Source organism: Hippopotamus amphibius, chromosome 6, assembly GCF_030028045.1.
Source record: "Hippopotamus amphibius kiboko isolate mHipAmp2 chromosome 6, mHipAmp2.hap2, whole genome shotgun sequence".
Lineage (NCBI taxonomy): Eukaryota > Metazoa > Chordata > Mammalia > Artiodactyla > Hippopotamidae > Hippopotamus > Hippopotamus amphibius.
In genome coordinates, this window is record NC_080191.1 from 41,451,493 (window position 1) to 41,476,407 (window position 24,915).

At 41.0% G+C, this 24,915-nt stretch overlaps 1 protein-coding gene across 14 annotated transcripts in view; it reads right to left on the reverse strand.

The window, feature by feature from the left end:
- The window catches only part of AHI1 (Abelson helper integration site 1), a 209,768-nt gene that overhangs the window by 29,220 nt on the left and 155,633 nt on the right, over nt 1-24,915 (reverse strand). For 10 of the 14 annotated variants that reach the window (XR_009054263.1, XR_009054264.1, XR_009054262.1 and 7 more), the window contains 2 exons: nt 24,563-24,725; nt 21,072-21,172 (listed from right to left, as the gene is read on the reverse strand). Coding sequence is in view for 7 of the 14 variants with exons in the window: in XM_057738526.1 (XP_057594509.1) it covers nt 21,072-21,172; nt 24,563-24,725 (264 nt within the window). In the remaining 7 variants the exon portion in view is untranslated. Of the gene's footprint in view, nt 1-1,872; nt 1,914-21,071; nt 21,173-24,562; nt 24,726-24,915 lie in introns of all 14 variants that reach the window. The other 4 variants (XR_009054265.1, XM_057738527.1, XR_009054267.1 and 1 more) reach the window with 2 other exon arrangements.

Consider the following 24,915-nt stretch of genomic DNA (forward strand, 5'->3'; position numbering starts at 1 on the left):
TCACATAGAAAACATAAATTGCTACTATGTTAAAGTTTTGAATTACATACAAATGAAAAAGATCTACCATATCCACCTAATTAAATGTTTAAAACCCCAGAAAACAAAAAACCAAAATGAAATGAAAGAAAAGGAGTACAACTTTCTCTTTCAGTCTTAACTTCTTTGAGTAGCTACTGCTTTCCCAGTCTTATCTTTACTGAAACTTGTTATGCCTTTTTAGATTTCCTCCTTCACAATCAGATTTCAGCAAGATTTGGCACAGAGTACCTTTAAACAAGTATTACTTTTCTTATCATAAAGATTTCAAGAGGATTTTGTACTTTTCTGGACTATAATTATGTGATATTATTGCTAGCTATATAGCTTTAAATCAAGCATGTAATAAAAACAAGAGTTAAAGGACAAGGAGACTTAGTGGTGAAAGGTGGATGTTGTAGCAAGTGATCTTATTTCAAAGACCAACAAAAAAAAACAATCTTTGATTTTTCTCAATTATTTGAAGATGATCTGACTCATTTAAAATGTGTTTGGGGAAAAAAGTACAAACACAAAAAACAAATTCAAGGACTCAGGCAGACTGCAGAACAGTCTACCTGCCCTACTTGCCCTCAAGCCAACAGAGCTGAAGAAAGTCATCAAAACCTCTCAGAAAGCATCAATTATAACTGATTTTCTTCAGTTTTCCCCAGACTTATGAAATAAATTCCAAACATCACAATCAAATTAAAGGTAAGAGGCTTCTTTTACATTGCCTAAGTACTACTTCTATCTCTTTGCCCAAGGCAAGAGCAACATCTTACCTTAAATACATGTATATACAGCTGGCTCTCAGAATCCAAGGGGGATTTGGTTCCAGGACACTCCCACCCCCACAGATACTAAAATCTGCAGATGCTAAAGTGCCTTATATAAGGGTGTAGTATTTGCATATAACCTAACAACCTCCTGTATACTTTAAATCATCTCCAGATTACTTATAATACCTAACACGATGTAAAGCTATGTAAATAGTTGTAAATACAATGTAAATGCTATGTAAGTAGTTGCCAGCATGGTAAAGTCAAGTTTTGCTTTTTGGAACTTTCTGGAATTTTTTTCCAAATAATTTCAATCCATGGTTAGTTGACTCTTTGGATGCGGAACCTGTGGATAAGGAAGGCCAATTGTACATGAAATGTTGTAAAACTACTGGATTAAAAAACCTAACATAATGGCTTAATCAGAATTTGGGCCTGCTCCAGAGGCTGAGGGAAGAGAAATCAGACTGAATTACACATCACTGTTAAGTCGGTGTTACTTTTTCTTGCTTGTTGTGACCCTGATAAACGAGTAACAACATATTGCCACGTGCAGGTCTTACCAAACCTGTTTTTAATAGTCTTTCCATATGAAATGGGTGCTGTGATGTCCTCATAAAGTCTGTCTTAACCAAGTTAAATGTGGTCCCTGCCCTGTTTCCCGCTGTATTACTACTGCATTTCTGTAGCAGGCATATCCAACTCCTTTTTCATGATGCAAAGGTTGGCTTAACCTGTGTTCAAATCCTACGAATCACAAATTAGTAGGGGATCCACGTTACAAAGTTTTGATACTGATTTGTAAAAGGACACATTTAATTAGGACCAACACTTCACTTCTAAACACCTTTACTCACTCATTCCTTGGTCTCAGCAGCAGCGCGCCATATGGGTAGTTACGCATGGAGGCAGAAGGAGGGGGAAGAAGGAGGTGTCTCTGTGAGCTGTTTTGTTTCACTTTATCTTTAAACAAAAAAGCCCCCAAGGCTATGAGACAATCAGCCCATAAGCACCCCCCACCATCAAGGCCAAGGAGCATGACTGCCCTTCTTTCCCTCCTGTCCACACACACCTCTCAGCTGTTTTGTGACTTCGTTTCCTCTTCATGGATACCTTTGATTTGGAGAGGAGGGGATGAAGAGAGGAAGATGAGCAGAGCAAAGGAGATGAATGAAAGGATCAGAATCTAGAGACTCTTGCTTCCCAAACCCTCACGACTTCGTAGTGATGCTTTTAAGTTTAGATGCAGTGAGACAAACATGACAGGAATGATTAATGGAATGATTTTCAGAGCCTCCACTGATTACATGGAGATTTACCAAGAAGAAACAACGCATAAATAACTTTGAAAGAGAGGAATGGGCCATGCAAACAAATCACCCAAATACTTCTATAAACTTGAAGAATGAATGTAAAATTAGGTAGATGTTCAATCGATGTTTGTTGTAGTAGCACACCAGCTTTAAATAAGGCAAATTTATGACACAGTATAGCTCTGTTTTTACATACTATTTACATACCTCCTGATATATACCTTTTCCAAAGAATTAATACCTGCAATTTTTTAATATCCACTTTGTAGGAATTTTTTAAAAAGAGAAAGAGGGAAAAAAGCCCAACAACCAGGGCTGTTGGTTAAATTCCAATCTTGGTTCTGTCATTAACTCTCTATGTGGCCTGAGTTAGCCACTTAACTTCTCCTGAGGTCCTTTTTCTCACTTGAAAATGTACAGGAGGTGCTTAGAATAAAGGCATGAACTATCATAGCACCATCCTTGTATTTTACAGATGAGGAAATGGAGGCCCAGAGTCACCCAGATCACAAAAGTAGCCTGAAGGTTACAATCGTGCTTTTCAAACTGATTTAACAGCATAACTCTTTTTCTTTCTTTTTCCTGCTTTAATTAATTTATTTTTTCTAAAACTCTTTTTTGATACAATTTTGTTTGAAAGCCTCACTTACAAGCACTTTAAAGTAGAATTTCTCTATGTGCAGCTGGGTTTGGTGGCCTGGCAAACATTACCTTCCAAGACCTACCCCCCGCCCCCGAGCCCTGAGGAATAGGGCCTCTACAGAGGAAAGTTTACAAATTACTGGACTAGATAAACTCTTTCAGGTTTCCTCTGCTGCTAAAATTACGTTTTCGGGAGCATAATTTTATGATTTTAAATACTCATAAAAGTTTGCTGTTGACTCTTTGATTTTAGATTCATTGTTGATTATGTGAGCTGTATTTGACGCTAAGTACTCCAATTATGCTTTTTCTCAAGGGCAAAACACCCCTCTGCATTAAGATGCAGTTTTTGTAAATATACTAAGACAAAAAATAAAGGCCTTCACCTTGATTCATGATGTGTAGTTTGGGGTTCTAATTATGCCTATTAAAAACAACAACAACAAATACTTAGCGGAAAGACTCCACGGGCAAAGCACCTGCTACACGCCCTGGGGCTGCAAAGCTAAGTAGGCTCCAAGAGCTTACACTCTAACGGGGAGAGGCCTGGAGACAACCAACAAGGCAGAGGGAGATCGACATTATGATAAAGGAAAAAAAAAATGTGCGGCTATAAAGGAACAGAAGCCTTGAATTGCAACTGGAGGCTTTGGAGAAGGATTCCCAGAAGCGGGAGCATATAGGATCTCCCCTAAGGGATAAGCTGAAATTCTGATGGTTGGAGTAAGCACAGGAACCGTACAGTTGGAGAAAATGGGGTAAGCAGAGGTCTGAGGTTCTGTGTCTGCAGGGCAGCATGCTCAGGAGGGTGATTTGGGAGATGAAGAAAAGTAGGTGGGAACTTCTATTCAATCTTTGAGGGATGAGAGCTAGATTAAAACATATGAGATTTGGACTTTAAAGACAAATATAGCATCAACTAAGATTTCTGAGCCGGTAAATCACCTGACTTGATTCCTCTTTTAGGAAGGTACCTCCAGTAGGCAGGTAAATGGTGCCGTAAAGACTGGAGAATGGGAGCACGGAGACCTCCACAGGCTGGGGCTGGGGGCTGTTCCACAGCATCACCCCTCCCAGGCCCCTCCCCCTCCGTGCACTCTAAAAAGCGGGTGCCCCTTAATGCCTTCTACCCTCTGTCCTCTTCATTCTCCACACTCCTCTGTTCCCAAGGATTTGACCTGCATATGTATGCTAGTGGCTTCCAAATCGATACCCTGAACCTGATCTTCAGTTTTCTTCAAAATGATTTGGCAATTTTGTTAATTTTCAGCAAGTCTTGTAAATACGGCAGTTTTTCTGAAAACACACTCGGAACCACACATCTCCATCAGAACCACCTCGCAAGTCTGAGTGCTCAGCAAATCTCTCCTGAGCCCCACGGCCACTGCGCTGGCTGCCGCACAGGTGTTACACACAGTGCATCTCACACTGACGTTCCCTTCTGTTCTTACACACCGAGATGGTCACATTAGAAACCTAGATTGCTTGCTTTCCTGCACATGGATTTCGTCACCAAATCCAACCATTGTGTTTGGCTTGGATTGCTGCAACAGCCTCTCCTGGTCTCATTTCCTCCAGTACTGCTTCTTTTTTTTTTTCTTTCCTAGTCTTCTCAGAGCTTCTAGAATGAGCTTTTGAAACAACTGATTTGATCATGCCATCCTCCATGTTTTAAGTCTTTCAGTGGCTCCCCAATATCTTCAGGACTAAATCCAGCTCCTTAACAAGCCTTACAAGGATCTTCTTGATCCTGTCCCCTTGTTCAGCTTCAGCTCTTTCTGTTTTTATCTTTGCAGTCTAGGCTCCAGCCATGATGAAGTATTCGTGGTGGCCCGTGGACCATACCTTAGTATCTGTTCAGTCTGCCTAGAAGGCTCTTCCTCTCATAAAACTCAATTTAGAATCAACCCCTCTTGAAAGCCTTTCCTGACCTCATTAAGTTTAGGTCAGGGGCCACTTCTATTTGCTCTCCTGCATTTCCTATAAAACTCGTATCAAAACACTGAGACTATTAGGCTGTGAAACCCCCCAATGTTTGACTGTCTGTTCTTTCAAGAGAGAACTCCTTAAAGGTGAAGGCAGATGATGATCCCATTAACACACTAGAGTAGAAAGGATAAAAATCAGATTTTTAAAAATGCATTTGGTTTTGGGCATATTGGACTAGAGATTCCAGAATGATATCTATGTGAAAATTTCTGGTAGGCAGTTAGAAATGCACTTGGGGGATTCAGAACAGGAGCCAGGGTTAAGAATGTAGAATTTGATACATCTGAAATACCAAAGTGATATCTGACATTACAGGGGTAGAGGATAATCCAGAAAAAAAAAAAGTTAGGGAGAAATAAAAAACAAACAAGAAAAGATGCAACATATACTGTGGTGAAGGCTTGTATTACAGTGGCAGGCAAAGCCAGAGAATGAGAGAGGAACAGGAGAGGTAAGCGCACTGTCACAAACATTAAGGAAACAGGAGAAAGCAGAGGGGTTAGTGACCCAGAATGCTGGCCTATGCAGTATTGTTTTACAGGGTCTGTAAACTGCTGGAAGTGGTCCCTCCCTCCATCACGTGCTTTATCCCTTGTCCCTTCCCCTTGTGACCAGCTGGTTTTCCAGTTTCTCTGATGAGCACTTCTGGCCACTTGAGGGCTTCTGCACAAGCTGTTTCTAATGCCTCAAATGTATCCTCCTGCACCCCCACCCCCCACCCCTTACAAAAACTAACCCATCCACTTCTCACCACAAGGCCTCACAGCTTCCCTTCACTGCTTGTGTTTAGGTTTATGACTCATTAATTACAGTTACTTTCACTCATTAGCTGTAAGTTCTGTGAGTGGGGGGACTATTTCTGTTTAATTTACCATTACACCATCCAGAGGACATTCTACCACAGTGCCTGGAAAAAGAGCAGGCATTCAATATGTGTGTGTTAAATGAATAAACAGTGAAGACAGCAAAGGGGTGGAGGAGTGAGGATGCAGATCATTGGTTGAGTGAGGCTAGAACAATGTGGGTGGGGAAACTGACCAAAAATACAAGTGGCGACGTCGGCCACAGAAAGGAGGGCACGTCTGTCTTTGAGATCCGAAACAGCTGGAGAAGGAAGGGGAAGTAACAGAAATACAGAGAAAGCACGGAGACAAAGTGAGCCTGGAGTAAGAGGTTAGGAGCCTGAGAAACGTGGACCTCATTGTGAGCAGGCACTGTAAAGAACGGGGCAGGGAGTCAGTCAGGAGGAAACAAAAAGATAATCAAGACGACGGGCCTCGCTGAGGCTGGGCATCAAATATGGCACAGAGACGACCACCACAGTTCTGTGCTTCTCTTTAGCAATGATGAAATTCCAGAGTAGAAGTGGGAGAAACGGACCACTGGTTTACCCCCAGGCCTGGGGACTGGTAAGACCTGTATGCCAAGATACAGACTCCAGGTGCCATGTATGTGTGTGACATCACACTGCTAAATAACCTCTTCTTCCACGCATTTGTTTCCTGGTCATCTAAGTGAGCTGGTCTGGGGAGAGTGAAAACTGATGGCAGATAACTGAGAAAGCAGGAAATGTCAGAATGCCACCCCCTCTCTTTTTCAAAAAAAATTCTGCAAACCAAAGAATCATTTGGGTCACCTGCTGCCTCTTTCGGGACTGGACTATCCCCTAGTGATGGGCGATGAGGGCAGGAAACTGGAGAGACTGAAGCAGACGTGGCAATCTCCTCGAGTCCACCGTGGCCCCCTGGGCGCTGCGGACCCCCTGCCTGTGAGCAGCACCATCACGGCTGACGTCCCACAGGGTCCGGTCTGATTCCGGAGATTAACAAACACCTCCGTGCAGCTGCTCCTGTCTCTTTACCTGATCCTTCCTTCATTCAGTAAACATTTATTGAATACCTGCTTTGTGCCAAATGCTGGGAACTCAATTTTAAATGAGACGCAGCCTCTGCCTTCAAGGAAGTTTTAGCCCTTTTATTTCCATCCAAAGAGGAAGAGAGGAGTAGAAGAAAAAAGTCATATGCATGAGCCAGGCTAGGAGTAGTAGGTTACAGTTTTGATCCAATTTCCTATGCCTGACCTTTTCCTTCTTCATCTTTGTTATAAAGACTTACAAGTTTTATAAAACGACTATGTAGTTTATGTAAAGTTTCAAAATACTCATTATAACGAGCGAATCCTCATTATTTGTGGATTCCCTATTTGCAAATTTGCCTACTCACTAAACTTTATTTGTAACCCCCAAATCAATGTGTGTGGTGCTGTCACAGTTGAATACATGCACCGGTGCAGAGTGGTGACACACCTGAGCTGCCCGATGCACACATTCCTAGCCGAGGGGGAAAGCTTAGCACCTCCGAATGCCTTGTAATGTTTCTAATGCTCTGTCTTACTGTATCAGCTCTTGTACGGTAAACAAGCGTCCTTTTTGTGACCTATTTAGTGCCACGTTTTTCACATTTTTGTGCTCTGTGTTGGTGATTTTGCTGTTTAAAATGGTCCCTAAGCATAGTGCTGAGGTGCTGTCTAGGGTGACTAAGTGCAAGAGGGCTGAGGTGCTTCACAGATAAAGTATGTGTGCTAGTTAAGCTCTGTTCTGGTGCAAGTGATAGTGCATGAGTTCAATTTTAATGACTCCACTGTATTAAATAAAGTGTCTTTAGACAGAAATCACAAAAACAAAGTTATGTATTGATTGATGAAAATGTTGTGACTAGAGGCTCTTAAGAACCTAACCCTGCATTCCTCTAGGATCACTGGTTTAGAATTCACTAATTCAGTGTCAGGGTGGATTTACAGGATATAATTACTGTAAGTAACTAGAACTGACTGTGTGTTTCTAGGCATCGCTTCTGTGCATCCACCAAATTCCTATTTTACTTTTCATAGTTGCTACCTTTCCTGATCGTATTCCTTGACAAATCTATGAAGTTTTGGAGAGCTCTGTCTCTATCAGACCATAATCATTCATTGAGAATATCTTATATGGACAGTACTAAGGGGGGGACCTTTGGAGGGAATATGAATGTTGGAAAGTTGATTCCTACCGGGGTCACGTGGCTGTGTGTGATGGCTTATAGACTCCTACTTAGTCAGGTCAACTGGAAGTTTATACCCCGAGGTCAAGGGCCTGAAGTAGATATGTTATTCCTTCGATGAGGCTGGAAGAACATTCTCTAGCAAAATTCCATAACTCTGTGTCTACGAAGGAGCTTTCAGAAATATAAAGGAGTATCTCCCGAAGATTAGCATGTTTAGGGTGGAGTCTGGGCACTGGTATTCTCACACAGGTGCCCAATGTGATTCTGAGGCCTAGCAGTTTGAGAACTCATACTCTGGCATATATCAAGCTGGTAATTTGTGGGGGTTGGAGAGCTCAGGACTGACCCCTGATGAGTGCGTGTGAAGCTGACTTAGTGAGTACAGCTTAGTAGCCGCTAAGCATGGCGTGTTGTGATCCCTGTCGTCTCCTCCCTTTCTTGCCTTCTTCCCTCCCTCTCTTGCCTTCTTCCCTCCCTCTCTTGCCTTCTTCCCTCCCTCTGGTTTGAATCTCAGTTCTCACCAACACTCTCCACCAAGGAGTTCAAGTTCCCTCCCAACAAACAACATTAAACAGACCCGGTAACTCTCAGGCTCATAATTTGTTGAGGGCAAATATATGTAAAAATGACTTGGCACTAAGGTAGTAGGTGATAAATGCAGTAAAAGACAAACAGTATGCTGTGAGAATACGGGAGAAAAAGAGATTCCTCTGAACAAATGGAGCAGAGCTCTCGCTGGCCTTTCTGCAGCTCAGTCTTATCTCTTATCCCTCGTTATCTCAGCATGTGTACATGTGTATATACCTTCAAATTAGTTTAAACACAATTGTTTGGTCATGTTGCTTTTAAATGTGTTCTTTAGTTGTCTTCTTTAACCATGTATACCCAAGCACAAATGACACTTTTGCTTTATCACGTTTATAAGGTACACATTGAGCAGCTATAGCAGACTAAATAAATATACGTGGTATTTGAGGTAATTCCAAAAGTTGTGATAAAAAATGGGACCCATATACTAAGATTGTTTATATGGAAAAATTCTATTTGAAATGTAATTTAGACGTATACCTGCCGTTGAGTTTAAGAACAGGGCACTATGTAGCCTTCGTGGTCTCGGCCCAGGCATGCTTTCTACTGTGATCTTGGGAACGAGACTGCTTTTCCACTCACTGACTCTGCAAGTGGCAGGGCATGGGCAGAGCATTTTCTCACAAGGAAGATGCCAACCTTTGGAGGCTGATCAAACATTCTCTCTCCTTCGTGTGAGATACAGCAGCGGGTAAGCGGCTGCTCCTTAAACACACCCACGGTAACAGGGAAGCAGAAACAGGGGTAAAAGAAAGAAAAGACTCATCAAGCACAAAAAAGTTTAGTTCAAAAGAGTGATAAAAACAAATCTATTCCAGTATGTTCAGAGATCTTTCACTGTGTGCATGGTTTGTGTGGATAAAAAAGACATTCAAATAAAAAAAAGATTCTTTTATGTCAACTGAAGGAGAACCATGTTAAAATCAGAGACAACTGTGACCACATTATTGGGATTGCTAAGTAATAATAATAAGAACATTAGCATACAGTTAATTTTCCATGGTTTATGTAAAGATTAGCATACAGCTAAGTTTCTTAAGCAAAGGAAATAAACGGTAGTCAAGAGATCCCTAAATTTGAGTAAGAGACACTTTATACATAGTCACTACATTGAGCCTCATGTAACTGGATATATCATTATCTGAAGCTGGTTTTTTTTTTTTTTTTTTCCTTTTTTACTTTCTGAAGCTGTTGTTTTTAGGTAGGGGTAGCCTGTAACTCCACCACCACCACTTATATACTTGCAGGTAATGGGAAAATAAAAGCAAAGTCTCCTTAACAAGATCTTAAAATAAGAAGAATTGTCATTTAAGGAAAAACACACATATTCATATGTATAAAATATATATTATATATATTTCTATTAAAATAGAGCAGTAGTTCTCAACTGTGAGGTGTAGATGGGGTAACTTTGGCCCCCAGGGGAAACCTGGCAATGTCTGGAAGACAGTTTTGATTGTCACAACTGGAGGGGGTCAGTGCTGCTGGCATTTCGTGGGTAGAGGCCTGGGAGGCTGCTAAATATCCTACAATACGCAACACATCCCCACCTCAGCAAAGCATTATCAAGCCCCAAGTGCCAACAGTGCTAAGCCTCAGACACCCTGGAGTGCCTGACAAGACAAGAGGACAGCGGAGGCAGGGTATCAGAGAACTTCCGAAAAAAGGTCCTGCTGATGTCAAGTCAGAAGACGGGGGAGCTGATAACAGTCAATTTTGCTGCTATCCGAAGGGCAATTTATGACTAGGCATGACTGGTGGGAAGTTCTCCCAATAACATCTTTCACATTTCAGATTTGTAACAGATGATAAGAGGGGTGTGACCAATATTTAGGTGAACTTTTGAAAATATCACCATAGAGAACAAACACCGTATTATCCTATCAAACAGTCCATAAAGTCGCTGTTGTAGAGAGTACGGGCCAAGGGGAACATTGGTTTGACCCCATACAGCATCACTTATTTTATACTTTCGTGTTCTCCCATTATTCACAGAATCCAAACGTGCCTTCTCAGTCATGAAGGAGTCCTACAAATACTTATCAATGATTTACTGAAACAATTAACAAGTCTTTACTGAGAATTAATTTTATTCTCTAAATTGAGTTTTCATGGAAGATTTGTATAAGAAAATGGGATGTGATGGAGGATGGGTTGAATAATCAGTGGGTTGCTAAAATGGAAGACAACTTTGCCCTTATGTTATTTTGCACAAATCTTAAGTAATGGGAGTTGGGAAGACATCAAGAAAATGAAACATTCCTCAAACCCACTTTTGGGCTAGACACTATGGGGGGATTATCTCACAGCCCCTTTATTTCAGAACCACCGGCAATGATCTAGGTCCTGCTCCCAAAAAAGATAAAGTGAGAAGACAAGCAGTTCGTGGGGTCTCACTCTGTTGAGGGCGAGAGGGTCCTGGAAACACAGAGGGGAATTGCCCAAAGTAGCAAGAAACATAGCTGCGGGGGAAGAGACAAAGCCCAGGCTGAGGGACAGTCCGCAAGGACAACGGCTGAGACAAAGGTGTAAGAGGAGAACGGGCAGTGAAACTCGTTACCAGACCTTTAATAGAGTCAAGACCTTATGGGTTCCTTGCAGGGAAAGAGAATCTGGAGGCCTTTAGAGTTCCTCTGTGTAGAACATTTAGGAACTTCATTGTTGGGAGTGAAGTCTGTGCGTGTGAGGTGACTCACTGGCTTTGCTGTCATATCGCACTCACTTTCTTTGCAGGACGTGGTATCTCTCTAGATCATTTTGCAAATGTAAATAACTTTTTTTTTTGAAATTAACACTTTTCCTTGAAATATTTATAAATTATTGAACCAAATTATGGAGAAAAAAGAAATACATATCAGTGTTGTCTGCACTGAGATTCTTCATGGGACATCAATAAGCACTTTAGCTTTAATTTACTTGTAAGTTAAAATTATGACTTAGTTCTCTTCAGGTAAAGGAAGAAAACTTCAAATATTCCTGGAATTTTAAAGTGAATCCAAGCATATATTAATTTTTATTTATTTAATATAACAAATTGGAGATTAAATCAACTGTATTTTCTTTGATAAATGAATTTACTAAAGTAAAAAACATGAATTTTTATTCTTTAGCATTAGGAAGAAGGCAATAATAATTTGATTGTATTCAATGCACATTTTTGTGCTTAGTATGTTTAGTGCACATTCACTTTTAGGTAGCTGGAAAATCTGCTACCACTGTCTATTATAAATTTTCTGTTGGACTTTAACGCAGTAATAAACTCATATAATTCCTATGGTTAAGAATAATTCATATGCACTCCTGGTACAAGGAGAAGTAAACAGGAAAAAATTTTTCTATATGAAGTGATTTTTGAAAATAGTGATACATAGCACACTTAATCCAGGCTTTAATAAACTGTCTACTTTTGGGAGGAAGAGGGTAAATAAAAATTAGACGTTTTGTAGAATAAGGCAGACACATGCACAATGAAGGCAACTTATTCATTGTCTACTATTTTCCTGATAGGTTGACAGAACCACCAATGTAAAATATTGTGTGCATGTGCTTGGCTGGAAGAGGAACTGCGATGGAGTTATCTGATGCTTTGGGGTTCTCTGTTCTTGTTTTAGACTAGACAAGAAAACAGCTGTTTCTGAATATAACTGGACTATGCAGTTTAGTTAGGAAGCCATATCTTTTGAATTAACCCAGCCTGCTCTCACTGACTCTATATGCTAAGTAAAATACTGAAAATAATTAAAACATTTTTCTCAAATGAAGGGATGAGATATAATGGATATTTCAGTAATTATCTTGGAATAGAAAAACTAATAACTATTATTCATTTAATGAGTTTTAAGGGAAAGACATAAATTAAAACATCACAGTTAATTTCTCTACATCCACAGAAATGATCTAACATTCCCATGCATAATTATCACCGTACGCCTGGCATTTGTATGAAAACATGGTTGTGTTAACATTGAAAAATTTATTGAAGGTAGAAAGTACTTTTCTACCATGGGTTTCATTTTTTTAGAAATTAAAAAAAGAAGAATGCCATGCATTTTCAGAAATTAAAAAAAAAAAGAAACCTGGGCATTTTAGGTATAAAAAATAAAAGACAATTGGGCATTTCAGTATCTTGAAACTATGAAAAGAATAATCTGTGCTAATAAGAACAGATGACCAACATATACAAAAATAAACTCAAAATGAATTAAAGACTTAAGCATAAGCCCTGAAACCATAAAACTCCTAGAAGAAAACACAGGCAGGGGACTTCCTAGGTGGTGCAATGGGTAAGAATCCGCCTGCCAATGCAGGGACATGGGTTCAATCCCTGCCCCAGGAAGATACCACATGCCGCGGAGCAACTAAGCCCGTGCGCCACAACTATGGAGCCTGTGCTCTAGAGCCCGTGAGCCACAACTATTGAGCCCATGTGCCGCAACTACTGAAGCCCACACGCCTAGAGCCCGTGCTCTGCAACAAGAGAGGCCACTGCAAGGAGAAGCCTGTGCACCACAATGAAGAGTGGCCCCCACTTGACGCAACTAGAGAAAGCCTGTATACAGCAACGAAGACCCAACACAGCCAATAAAATAAATAAATAAATAAATAAATAAATAAATAAATAAATTTATATATATAAAAAGAAAACACAGGCAGTAAACACTTAGGCATGGGTCTTAGTAATATTTTTTGGATCTGTCTTCTCAGGCAAGGGCAACAAAAGCAATAATTAACAAACGGTACTACATCTCACTAAAAAGCTTTTGGACAGTGAAGGAAACCATTAACAAAATGAAAAGGCAACCTACTGAATGAGAGTAGATAATCTGCAAGTGATATATCTGATAGGGGGTTAATATCCAAAATAATGCATGCAACTCAGTGTCTAACAAACAATCCAATTGAAAAGTGGGCAGAGGATCTGAACAGACATATTTCCAAAGAAGACATACCGATGGCAACAGGTACATGAAAAGATGGTCAACATCAGTAATGATCAGGAAAATGCAAATCAAAATCACAATGAAGTATCACCTCACACCCGTCAGAATGGCTATCCTCATAAAGACAAAAAATAACAAGTGCTGGCAGGGATGTGGGGAAAAGGGAACCTTTGTGCACTGTTGGTGGGAATGTAAATGTCTACAGCCACTGTGGAAAAACAGTATGGAAGTTTCTCAAAAAATTAAAAATAGAACTACCCTATAATGCACCAATTCCACTTTTGGGTATTGACCGGAAAAAAACACAAACACTAATTCGAAAAGATGTATGCACTCCTATGTTCATTGTGGCATTATTTACAATAGCTAAGATATGAAGCAAGCTAAGTGTGCGCTGATGGATGAATGGATAAAGATGATGTGGTGTATATACAATGGGCTATTACTCATCCATAAAAAGAATAAAATGTTACCATTTATGAAAACATGGATGGATCTAGAAGGTATTATGCTAAGTGAAATAAATCAAAGACAAATATCCTATGATTTCACTTACATGTGGAATCTAAAAAACAAAACAAATGAACAAACAAAACAAAACAAACACAGACTCATAGATACAGAGAACAAACTGGTGATTACCAGCGCGGATGGGAATGAGAGACCGGGCGAAATAGGTGAAGGGGATTAAGAGGTGCAATCTTCCAGTTATGAAATAAATAAGTTACAGGGATGTAATATACAGCATAAGAAGTACAGTCAAGGGACTTCCTAGGTGGCGCAGTGGTTAACAATCCGCCTGCCAATGGAGGGGACATGGGTTTAATCCCACATGCCGCGGAGCAACTAAGTCCGTGTGCCACAGCTATTGAGCCTGTGTGCTAGAGCCCATGAGCCACAACTATGGAGCCCATGTGCTGCAACAACTGAAGCCTGGGCGCCTAGAGCTGGTGCTCCACAAGAGAAGCCACCCAATGGGAAGCCCACACACCACAACGAAGAGCAGCCCCCGCTCGCGGCAACTAGAGAAAGCCCGCGGGCAGCAACGAAGACCTAACGCAGCCAAAAATAAATAAATAAATGAATAAATTAAAAAAAAAAAAAAAAGAACTACAGTCAATAACACTGTAATAATTTTGTATAGTGACAGATGGTTACTAGACTTACTGTGGTGATCATAATGTATTTAAATGTTGAATCACTATGTTGCACACCTGAAACTGATATTGTATGTCAACTGTACTTCAAAAAACTAAATTAAAAAAAGATGTCCAAGATATACTGGTGAAAGAGAAAGATTAAGCATGATCATAGTTTCATCAAAACAAGCAACAGACATAAATGGACATATATGTATACATATACAGATAACATTTTGAACAGCATATGCAAGAAATAGAATAAACATGAATATTAGCAGGATGGAGGAGTTTTATTCTTCATGTACACTATTCTTTATTGTTTGGATTTTTAAAACTATGAGTGTATATTACTCTTACAGTATAAATCCTCGAATTAACTACATTTTTTATAAAAGGAATTTTAACAACAATTTTCCTCCCCAAATAAATGAATGATACAGGTTAATGCTTAGGCGAGCAAAAATAAAAAGCCTAAAAAAAAGGTCCACGATACAAACGCAAATAAACCAAGACTGTCAGCACTTTTTCCCCAAACCTTCTGTGTTTCTTTTCTCCCTGCTAGCACCAATATTCTTCCTTCTATGAGATGCAAATTTACAGCACGCTATGATAAAAATGTTCTGGAATGAGCTAGAGGAAAACATTCTCCTATACCCCTGTGCTACAGGTTAATTTGTCTGGGGATTCTCTGGCCAACTGTGGAGAGTAATGAACAAGACCCATCCCCCTCCTCTTGCAGTGGAAAACCCAAATGCTGCCATTACCCACTAACACTTCAATGAAATCAGACGAAATGATGGAAGGTATCTGGTACATTTAGCGACAGAACAGGTGTGTTCCACTTGGAAGGACTTAGAAGTTTCAGCAGCTGCCAGAAGGTATAGTTTTACTTCTTATTCTACAATTCGAATAGAAATAATTTAAAAAAAGAAAAAAAAAACTATGGAGGAGGTTTCTTTCCTTTTTTCCTTAAGAAGTATAGACAATTCAATTCTAAAGACTTCCACATGAAGAAAGGGTACAATGAAGGAAACACAAAACAGGGATGTAAAAAAGCAAAACGTGGCTAGCTGTGCAGGTAACAGCTGTCTATCTGTGTTGCTGACTAGGTGGTGGAGGAAAAAGGGCACCCACCTGAGAGCATGGAGCCTGAGCTCCTATCAGGAGGCTCATTCTGAGTGAACCTCTTCTAACCTTTCTGGATCTGTCTTGATTTCCTCATCTACAAAGTGAAGGAGTTGACAAGAATCACCAGGGTTGATCTCTAAGGTTCCTTCCACGTCACCAATTCTATAATTGTATGAACTTAGGGCCCCACCCCCCAATTCTAGCTGCTTATCAGAGACGACTTTTCATATCCTTTTTTAAAAAAAAATATATGATAGTAAAAATAAAACTCGCACATGAAATTAAACATCTGATAGAATTTGTGGTAGGTGTATAAGGCAGGATCTTGATAAAATCAAACCATACACATTCTGGTAAAGAAACTAAACTGAAGAAATGCAACTATGCCAGGTGCTAAGGAAGCCTAGTTACACATTTCTCAAGGGCTGGGTGTGTGTTTGCGTCACGACTCAGAGTGTACCCAAGGCATTTGGTTACCTGGGACGATGTTAACGTTTCCCAGGGACTTCTTACATAAGTGCAGGTCATTCTTTATACTTTCTCCCACGGCGAAGTAAAACACTGCCTAACTACACATGTCCACATGTAAAGATAAGTACATATATGTAAGATTCTATTCTAACACATGAATTCAGATAAAGCAGGTCAAATCACATTCAATAAAAGACATCCTTGCATCTTAAACTTTAAAGCCTTCCTTATTTGAGCTCCATCTTCACCATGAGAACTTTCCTACTTCCTTCCCTAAATGTATTCTTACCCTCTGCAACTTCCTTGATTTACCTATTTTATGTTTTTAAATGTTTTACCTGCATATCTACAAGTTCTCTGAGATCTATTAGAATTAGGGTTTGGGCAGCAGTGGGATAGCCTGAAGCGGACCCCAAGGGTCAAGTTGGAGATCTGAAGAACTGTCTGCTGGGATATGAATATAAAGGTCTGTTTCAAGCATGGAGGTCAGTCTGTGAGAAGGCACAGAAAATTAAAAAATCAATTACAGCCTAAACTATGACTATGATGCAACAAGTTCTGCTGAGTAGAGGGGTGGCACAGGCAGTGAGAACTGGGGAGCCTTGGAAGCAGGTAAGAGGTTTCCATCCATAGGAACACAGGTGCACCAATAAGACATTGACAGAGTTCCTTATATCTCCTCTGGCTGAGGCAGAATTAGTTCAAGGCTGTTGGACAGGAACACACAAAGGTGGGGGGTATGTAACCCCAATTTCAAAGCTCAGCATGATGCAGAGTTGGGAATACCAGTAAGCCACTACAAGCAAAGGTTGTGTCTTTCATAGCATCTCACACAGTTCCTGACATAGACTATAAATCTCGCTAGCTGTCACAATGACCCTATGCTGATGTTATTAATGCTTTCACTGTATTATATATCTTTAGGTTAAATTTACACTAGCATCCTCCTAAATTCTTAAATCTGGCGAATTCCAAACAATGGATACTATTACACATGTGGCATTTGCCCACAGCCAAATTTCCTGCCAATCCTTTCAACTGTATCCCCTGTAGTCCACATAATGTTATAGGCAACCATCACCATAAATCCTTGCTGGATTTGAAGCTGGAGTTTTACCAATAATTGTTTTTGTTTCAGTTCTTTGCAGCATAAGCTGTTCACTCACACATAACCCAACCATGAACCATGGAGGCTGGAGTTAGCACTGGCCTCCTCTTAGCTCTCTGCTGCTGATTTTAGGCTATTATATTTTAAGAGTGCTTCTCCTTGGGTGCCTTGACATTGGATATAACACCCTCTATTTATCTTTGCAGCTGTTACCCCTGGACCTTGTGGTCACTCTAACACAATGGTTCTCAATGTTGGCTGTACATTACAATCACCTGGAAAGCTTTTGCAATCTACCTGTGCCAAGGTCCCATTCCAGCCCAAAATTAAATCAATTTGTGGATGTGGAGACAGGAATTTATTTATTTATTTTTTAAATTTCTCAAGTAACTTCAGTGTGAAGCCAAGGTTGAGACATCTGCTCTAACACAAGAATTAAGAACTTCAGCTCCTGGTTTACCAGTGTCCTCTTCATCCCAAGTCTTGCAACCATCCTGGAATTTGAATGTCCAAGAGAACAACCTGTCAAATACTCTGCGTCCTAATTCCTTGACCAAGCTCAGTTCTAATAACATGTCCTTTGATTTCACTCCAGCTCTTATGCACAACTCTGTGGATTTATCATAACTTCGAGCTGCTTGACATCTGATATATAATATTAAATAAGCAAAAGAATTTCTAGATTTACAGGCCGTAGTTCCAGTTTGTTAACTCCTTTCCTGTTTGACACTACGCTGCCCCTAGGGCGTGGGTGGCTTGCTGCGACCTTGCAGAGAACCTTGCTTTCTGAGCCTGCCAGTCTTCTCCTGATTCCATATCCTTTCCAATCTCGCTGATCCTCCACGGTGTGTCACTCCAGTGACTGTCTGACCAATGCTATCAAGTCTCTCATCCTCTATCATACCCGCAACACCTCCAATCATGCATCAGACTAAATCTGCCTTCTCTACTGCTAGGCCCTGGATGCTGGGCACTAGCGAGGAAAAATCCAACTACACAGAATGATGCCACCTAGATTTTTATGGTATCCAAACAGCAGCTCTCAGAACTACTCAGGAATCTCCTGTTTGTCCCCAATGAGCCCCTGCTCCTGCTGTTCTTACAGGTATTCTAACACTCACTACTCTTCTTCCTGTCTCACTTCTATGACCCTCACATTTCAAGGGGACCTTCCTTTCTGTTTTGGAGAACATGAAGATATCCTTAATTTCTAGACTTTCACGCTATCAACTTACCTGCATCCTCTTTCACATCTATCTGTTTCAGGGCAGTAATGCTCTACACTCAACACAGCCAGACAATCCAGCCCTTTGTTGAGGGGCTGTCCTGGGCATTCTAGGATGTCTAGCAACATCTGCGACCTCCACCGACTAGATGCTAGCAGTATCCCTCTCCTTGCAGATATTGGCAAAAGTTTCTCCAGGCTTTGCCAAATGTCTCCTGGGAGGCAAAATCACCCTCAGTGGAGAACCACTGCTCTAAGCCAAGACTAATCTATATCAACCTGTCTTTCCACTAAAAACCTCCTGCTTTCTCTAAGATCCATGTGTGCTTTCTTTATCTACCTTCAGCCTGAACCTGTCCCACTGGCTTTGATTCCTTAGGGTATCATTTTATGTCGTTCCAGTATTTAAAAAATCATTCCTGGAACTGCATTTCCCTTCAGCCACTGCTTGACTTTTTTTCTTTTTCTTCAAGTGAAGAAGCGCTAGGAATGACTTCCATGAGTTCACTTGCTGAGGCCCATTCACTCTTCAGTCCTCATCATCCTGGTATGAATCCCTGACACTAGTGTACTGGTGCCGGGGTCCTCTTGATGACCGAATGCTGAGACTCTAACTGACTGCCCGTTAGAGACTCCTCCTGACTGCACCCTCTTTGCAAGGCAGCTATGCTCACCACTATGCCACCAATGCTGCACTCTGTACCTCTCTTTCCCCCTGGCTTCCAGGCCACTTCTTTTCTTCTTTCCTTCCCCTTTGATTATTCTTTCTTAATCTTCTTCCCTTCAACTGTCCCTTAAATACTGAATATTAATTAGTGTTCAACTGCGATTCTGTCCTTGGCCACCTTCTCTCAGAACTCTCTCTCCTGTGCTATCTGCTTCATCATAAGCCTCAACTTTCCTGATATAATGCTGTGGATGCATTAACTCCTCCCATTTTATTTTGAAGCCCTATGTTCTCTCAAATGCCAATCCGGACTTTCTGGCTCCCCAGTGAACATTTCTACCTGGGAGCGCTACAGACACCACTAACAAATCAAGATATCCACAATGGCTCATCACCTCCTACTCCCACCAACGCCCTGTCGCTATCGCCCCATATCTTCCCTGTTCCTTTATTATTTCTGTGGCACCACTAACCATGCAGCTGTATCATGAGGCAGGGCCCTGAGCACAATCCTAGGTTCCAACTTCAGTAATCATGTCCAATCAATCATAAAAGCCTGTCAGTTTTACCTTATGACCCCTACCTTCCATCTGCACTAGTTCAGGCTTTTACATTTTCTTTCCATGGATTCCTAACCAATTTCCTTGCCCCAGGTCTGAGCTACTTCTAACCCAACCACTCTGCTGCCACTAGAATGGTATTCTTGTCCTGTAAATTTGTACATGTCACTTCCCAGGTTGCCTTCTCCTGGGGACTGCCTCTGTCTGAAGGCCACAGTCTAAGCAACTGAGCAGAGCACATTCGGCTTGGCTCCTGTACTCCCCTTATCCTTCTTTCCATCAGACCCTCTGCTCCCCAAACACAACCATCCCGTGCCACACCTTACTCAAGCTATTCCCTGTGCTAGAATGTTTTCTCTACGATCATCTACCTAACACATACTTTTCCATCCTGTAAGCCTTGGCTCAAGCCTGACCTCCTCTGGGAACTCTTCCTGGACTCCCTGGGGCACATTTAGAGTGTTTCTTCCTGTGTACGCCCAATGCATCGTGCACAGATCTTCATTACAGTTCCTAGCATAGTTCCCTGGAACCGCCTGCTTGCAGGTGTCTCACCCACCAGCCTGGAGGCTCCTCAAGGGCAGGTGCCTTGCATACTCAATCTTGTTTCAGTGAGGACTGAAGCATGCTTAGCATGGAAGAAAGCAGTCAACAAATACAGAGTGAACGGCAGAATGATACATGACAGGTTCAACTGTCAAAAAACTCTACCACGACAGGGTATTTGTTTAAAAAAAGAAAAATATATATATATATACACACACACATACATATGCATGCCTGCCAGTTCAGGGACTCAAAAAGAACTGAAGTTATTCAGTCTAAGGCAAGAGCTAATGTCACATAATAAAACAAATTAAATAAGTAATATATATGGTGGTAAGGTGCTTATAAACTTTTCTACCAAAGCACTACCAACATCAGAATTCCGCCTGATATCCCTGAGGGAGCTGATGGCACAGGCTAAAAAAACATGACATGTCTCTGGCTAATAACACATCCGTATTTATTTTAACCTAAAAGCACTTAAAATTGCTAGCAAGTAAGAGGAATGATCCAGGAAGACAGGACACTTTTATTGTGTGTGCCCCAGTGCTTTCTAGCATAAATGTGGACCCCTCAGGTGGGGCTGATGACAGTGTCAGTAGCACAGTTAGAAACGTGTAGAGTGGAAACAGTGTGACACTTAAAGTCGTAAGTTCCACTTCGGATTCTCGGCCCATCGCTTGGGCTGTGACTTGGGGGTCTACTTTAATCTCTCTGAGCCTCCTCGGTTTCCTTATCTGGAAAATGGCTACAATAATATTTGCCTTATATATTTGATAATGTTGGTGCCAGTATTAGAAGAAATAATAATGTAAACAATGAAGGTCATAAGCATGAAAAATAAAGTAAGATTTCATCCAGAGAGAGTGAAAATCAAAATACATGGAATATATGTTCTTGAAAACACTTACCCTTTGCGGAGCTGAAAAAGCCTTTTCCATGTTGGCTTTTTCCTTAGGGGTTAAAGGAGGGGATCGCTCCTTTACCTCTGGAGGCAGTTCTCGATAGAGTGCTGGAATTGAACAAAGAATCCACGTAATCAAATTGAGGAGCACTGTTCCATGGGGCAAAACAACAATGGAGGGGGGCAGACACGAAACTGAAGACACTGACATCCAACACCTCCTTGGTGTAACAGTAAGCTACCCGGCACTTATTGTTATGGCGATTTGTAGCCTTACACATTCGTTATCCAAAGAACACAACTTATGACCGGCAAATTTTGATCAGCAGGATTTCAGAAATACTGAAAGTGTCATTTTCACCTAGTATGTATGTGGTCAGGCAGCTGCTTATTTTGTTTTATCTTAATACACATTTACCAAGAACCTGCTATATACAAGGTCATCAGCTAGGTACTGCTGGAGGAGATATGAAGGTGACTGAAGAGTCTTTGCTTTCAAGGAGCTTACAATCTGGTCAGAGACAGATATGTTCACAATTAACTCTAATATAAAATAGAACGCGATATTATTCTAAAGAGAGAGAATAACAAAGACAAGGTCTGATGTGGGGATGGCAAATGCTTAATGGAAGAAGTGGTAGGTGTGTCAGGCTGAAAAATAGGTAGTATTTTGCCAGGCAGAGGTGTGGATAAAGAATAATTTGTGAAGGTGGTAGGAAACAGATAAGCACAGGGCTGGGACTATACATGACACAGAATCCACTCAGTGTTGGATCTAAGATTATAATCTTTACTTAATCTACACATGCTGCTGAATCTAAAAGGTTATAGGGGAATTTTAAAGGGCTAAAAAGGATATCTGTTTTGGTTAAATGACTTGGGCAACTCTGAAATGAGAGTGATAAAATACACCTGATCAAAATTCTAAAATTATGAGCTACATTAATGGGCTTCATGTATGGGTTGATTTTATTATTGGCTTTCTTTATCTCTTACTGGAAATGTCAGATGTGATTAAGGGAAACTGATGAAGTTTTCCTTTCCAGTGGCTTAAGATACAAAGGGAATGTCCTTTGTGATAACAGGGTTCCAGTGTCTTCTATTGTGTTCTTTTCCTAAAGGACATGGCTTTTAATTGAACAGTTGATAGAGATTATGTATGTATGTATAATATGCACACATACACACACTCTCACACACACTCACACACAATCCCTTAGATCATTTGCTCTGCACATATCTGGCGTCAGAGAAAGATAAAGGACAATTTCTCCTACTATTTTTAGAGCGGAATATGCCGCTGACAGTCATTTCTTCTCTAATGTTAAAACTGGGCAGGTGAGTTTTTGTTAAATTCAGGTAAAAAGTAGGATTAAAGGAGAGGAAAAGAACCCCTGATGAACTGAGAATTCAATCATAGTCTCAGGTTTTCAGAAGATGTTTTGTTTGTTCTGGTTTTTGCAAGGCTTTCTCAACAAGCAGTAACCGATGCCAAAAGAAATCATCAATTATTCTGGGGTACAGCAAGGAATTACAGCAACTGAAGGATGGCCACTGCCTGAGGCATGGAACTGATTTCTACAACGCAGCCACCAACCACGGTCACTGCAGTATGTTCAGAAGTCCCACTTTGGTTCTTATGGAAGAAAACCAAATTTTATTGAATCTTTAATCCCCTGTGGATCAAATATCTATAGCCTCTCAATATTTGCAAGCCTAAGAGGTAATTTCTGCAAACTAACTAGATTCTGAAGTTAGCACATAATACCATTTTGCCTGGAAATACACAATCTTTTTATACTGTCAAGTTTCCACCTGTATCTGAAAGAAACAAGGGATCGTAATATTTAGTTAAAATGATAGATACACTCCAGAGTGACTAAGACTGTGCAGGCAGCTCTTGATTTAAAAACAGAAACTACCCCTGCAGAACTCCAGCTGCTGGTCCCCGTGGGAAGCCATCACTGGGAGGGGAGGGAAGCGGCCTGGATGTTCGAGATGACCTGGAAGTGAGAAGTGATGAGTTTACGGGAGGTGACTGGGAATTAACCTGTCCCCAAATTTCTCCCATCCACACTGCCTTAACTTGTCTCCCATCTGCACCCTCCTTTAAACATAAAACTATATCTCAGATAGAGTTTAAGAGCTATTGGTCACTTACTGCTCAGAGAAAAAGAATTCAAACCATGGAACAGAGGAAATTAAGAATTTTGTTATGAGAGAGAGAAGTGGGTAATTTTTGAGACACTTAGCGCTTTGGAGGGGAGGAGCCTGCTGAAAGTGGAAGATAAGCTGGGGAAGGAGCTGCAGCGAGACTCAGCGCTCTTGCGGAGGGAGCCCTGGGAAGGGCCGGGCGCAGACCTGGAAGGTGGCCCAAGAGAAATAATTTTATCTGGGCCTAGTCCAGCACCCAGGTTTCATGGAAGAAATTCTTCCTCCTTTACTTCATCTCTTTTTCCCTTCAAAATTTGGAACTTAGGTTAGAAATCAACAGTACTTATGCTCAAACATAATTTGGGTTGAACGGGGTTTCAGAGACTAGCTTGAAAACCAACTATTATTTACAATAATTATTTTGCAGAAACAAAAGACACCAATAAACATTCAAAACCTAGAGTGTTCTCAAGGCTGCCTCTACTACATTTTAAAATTGGAACTATACGATTTTAGTGTTTCCGGGAGAAAGCTTAAAGATAGATGATGGAGCTCAGCTTCCTCGTTCCATGGGAGGAACGGAGGCATATCAGTATTAGCCATCAAGTGAGGATTAGCAGTCAGTTCCCTGAACGCTGCTCTTCCTATCACACACTGAGTTAACCGCCGATGGGAAGCATTCTCTTGAAGAAGCACTGCTACACTCCACCCCTTTCTTCACAGTCTTTTTAACTCTTTTATTTTCAAGCTCTCTGTGTTAATTCTATTTTCTCCTCTCAAGGCCTGGAAGCAAATCTACAGCTTTCAGAAACTCAGATTTAGAATTTCCTCTTGAGCTCATTTCTTTTTCCTTTCACAAATGAGGGCTTAATTTACTCGAGAATGGAAGAATCTATTGCAGTTTTCTTTAAGCAGGCACCAGCTAGGCCTGGGGATACAAAATAAAAAGAATGGGAGTCGGTGAACTAGAGATTCTTAGATGCCTGTCAACTGAGGAGTCACTGTGGCAGGAGGAGAGGTGACGTCACTGTGCGCGCAGCAGGTGGTGGGGAAAGAGGGGCTAAAGAAGGGTGGTAGCTAGACGGGCAGGCCCCCTGGGATGCGAAATCCGTGAAGCTAATATACCAATCTCAGAACGTAATAGCTTTTGAGTGTACTAATGCCCCTGCCCCCTTTATTTTTTTGCAACATGAGAATGAAGAGCAACATGAGAATGAAGAGCAACACTCATTGGTAACTATACGCAAAAGTAACAAGACAGCAAGTTAAAGTGTAGAAAATGATAAAATCTTGGACTATCAGTTATACCGTATTAGTAAACCAGGAAGGGAGCATAAAACTTACTTTCACTAGCCACATGATTAGCTGGAAAATAACCTTCCTGTCCCTTTCCTATGCTGCCGTACCACCAGTCTTCATTATCTTTGAAAAACACTCGGATAATGTCTCCGCGATGGATGGTTAGTTCATCTGATCGATTCGCTGTGTAGTCATAAAGAGCCACTGCCTAAGAGAGAGATAAGACCACCACAGCTTTATCACAACAGTACCACAGAGAAAACCCCCAACATTCACTTCCTCTTGCAGAAGAGCAGCTGAAACCAAAGCAGTACTTTGGTGAGTCTGAGGCTGTCTCAGGGTTTGCTAATGGGATCAGGGGTGGTGGGAACACAGCAGGAGAAGCAAGATAAAAGACT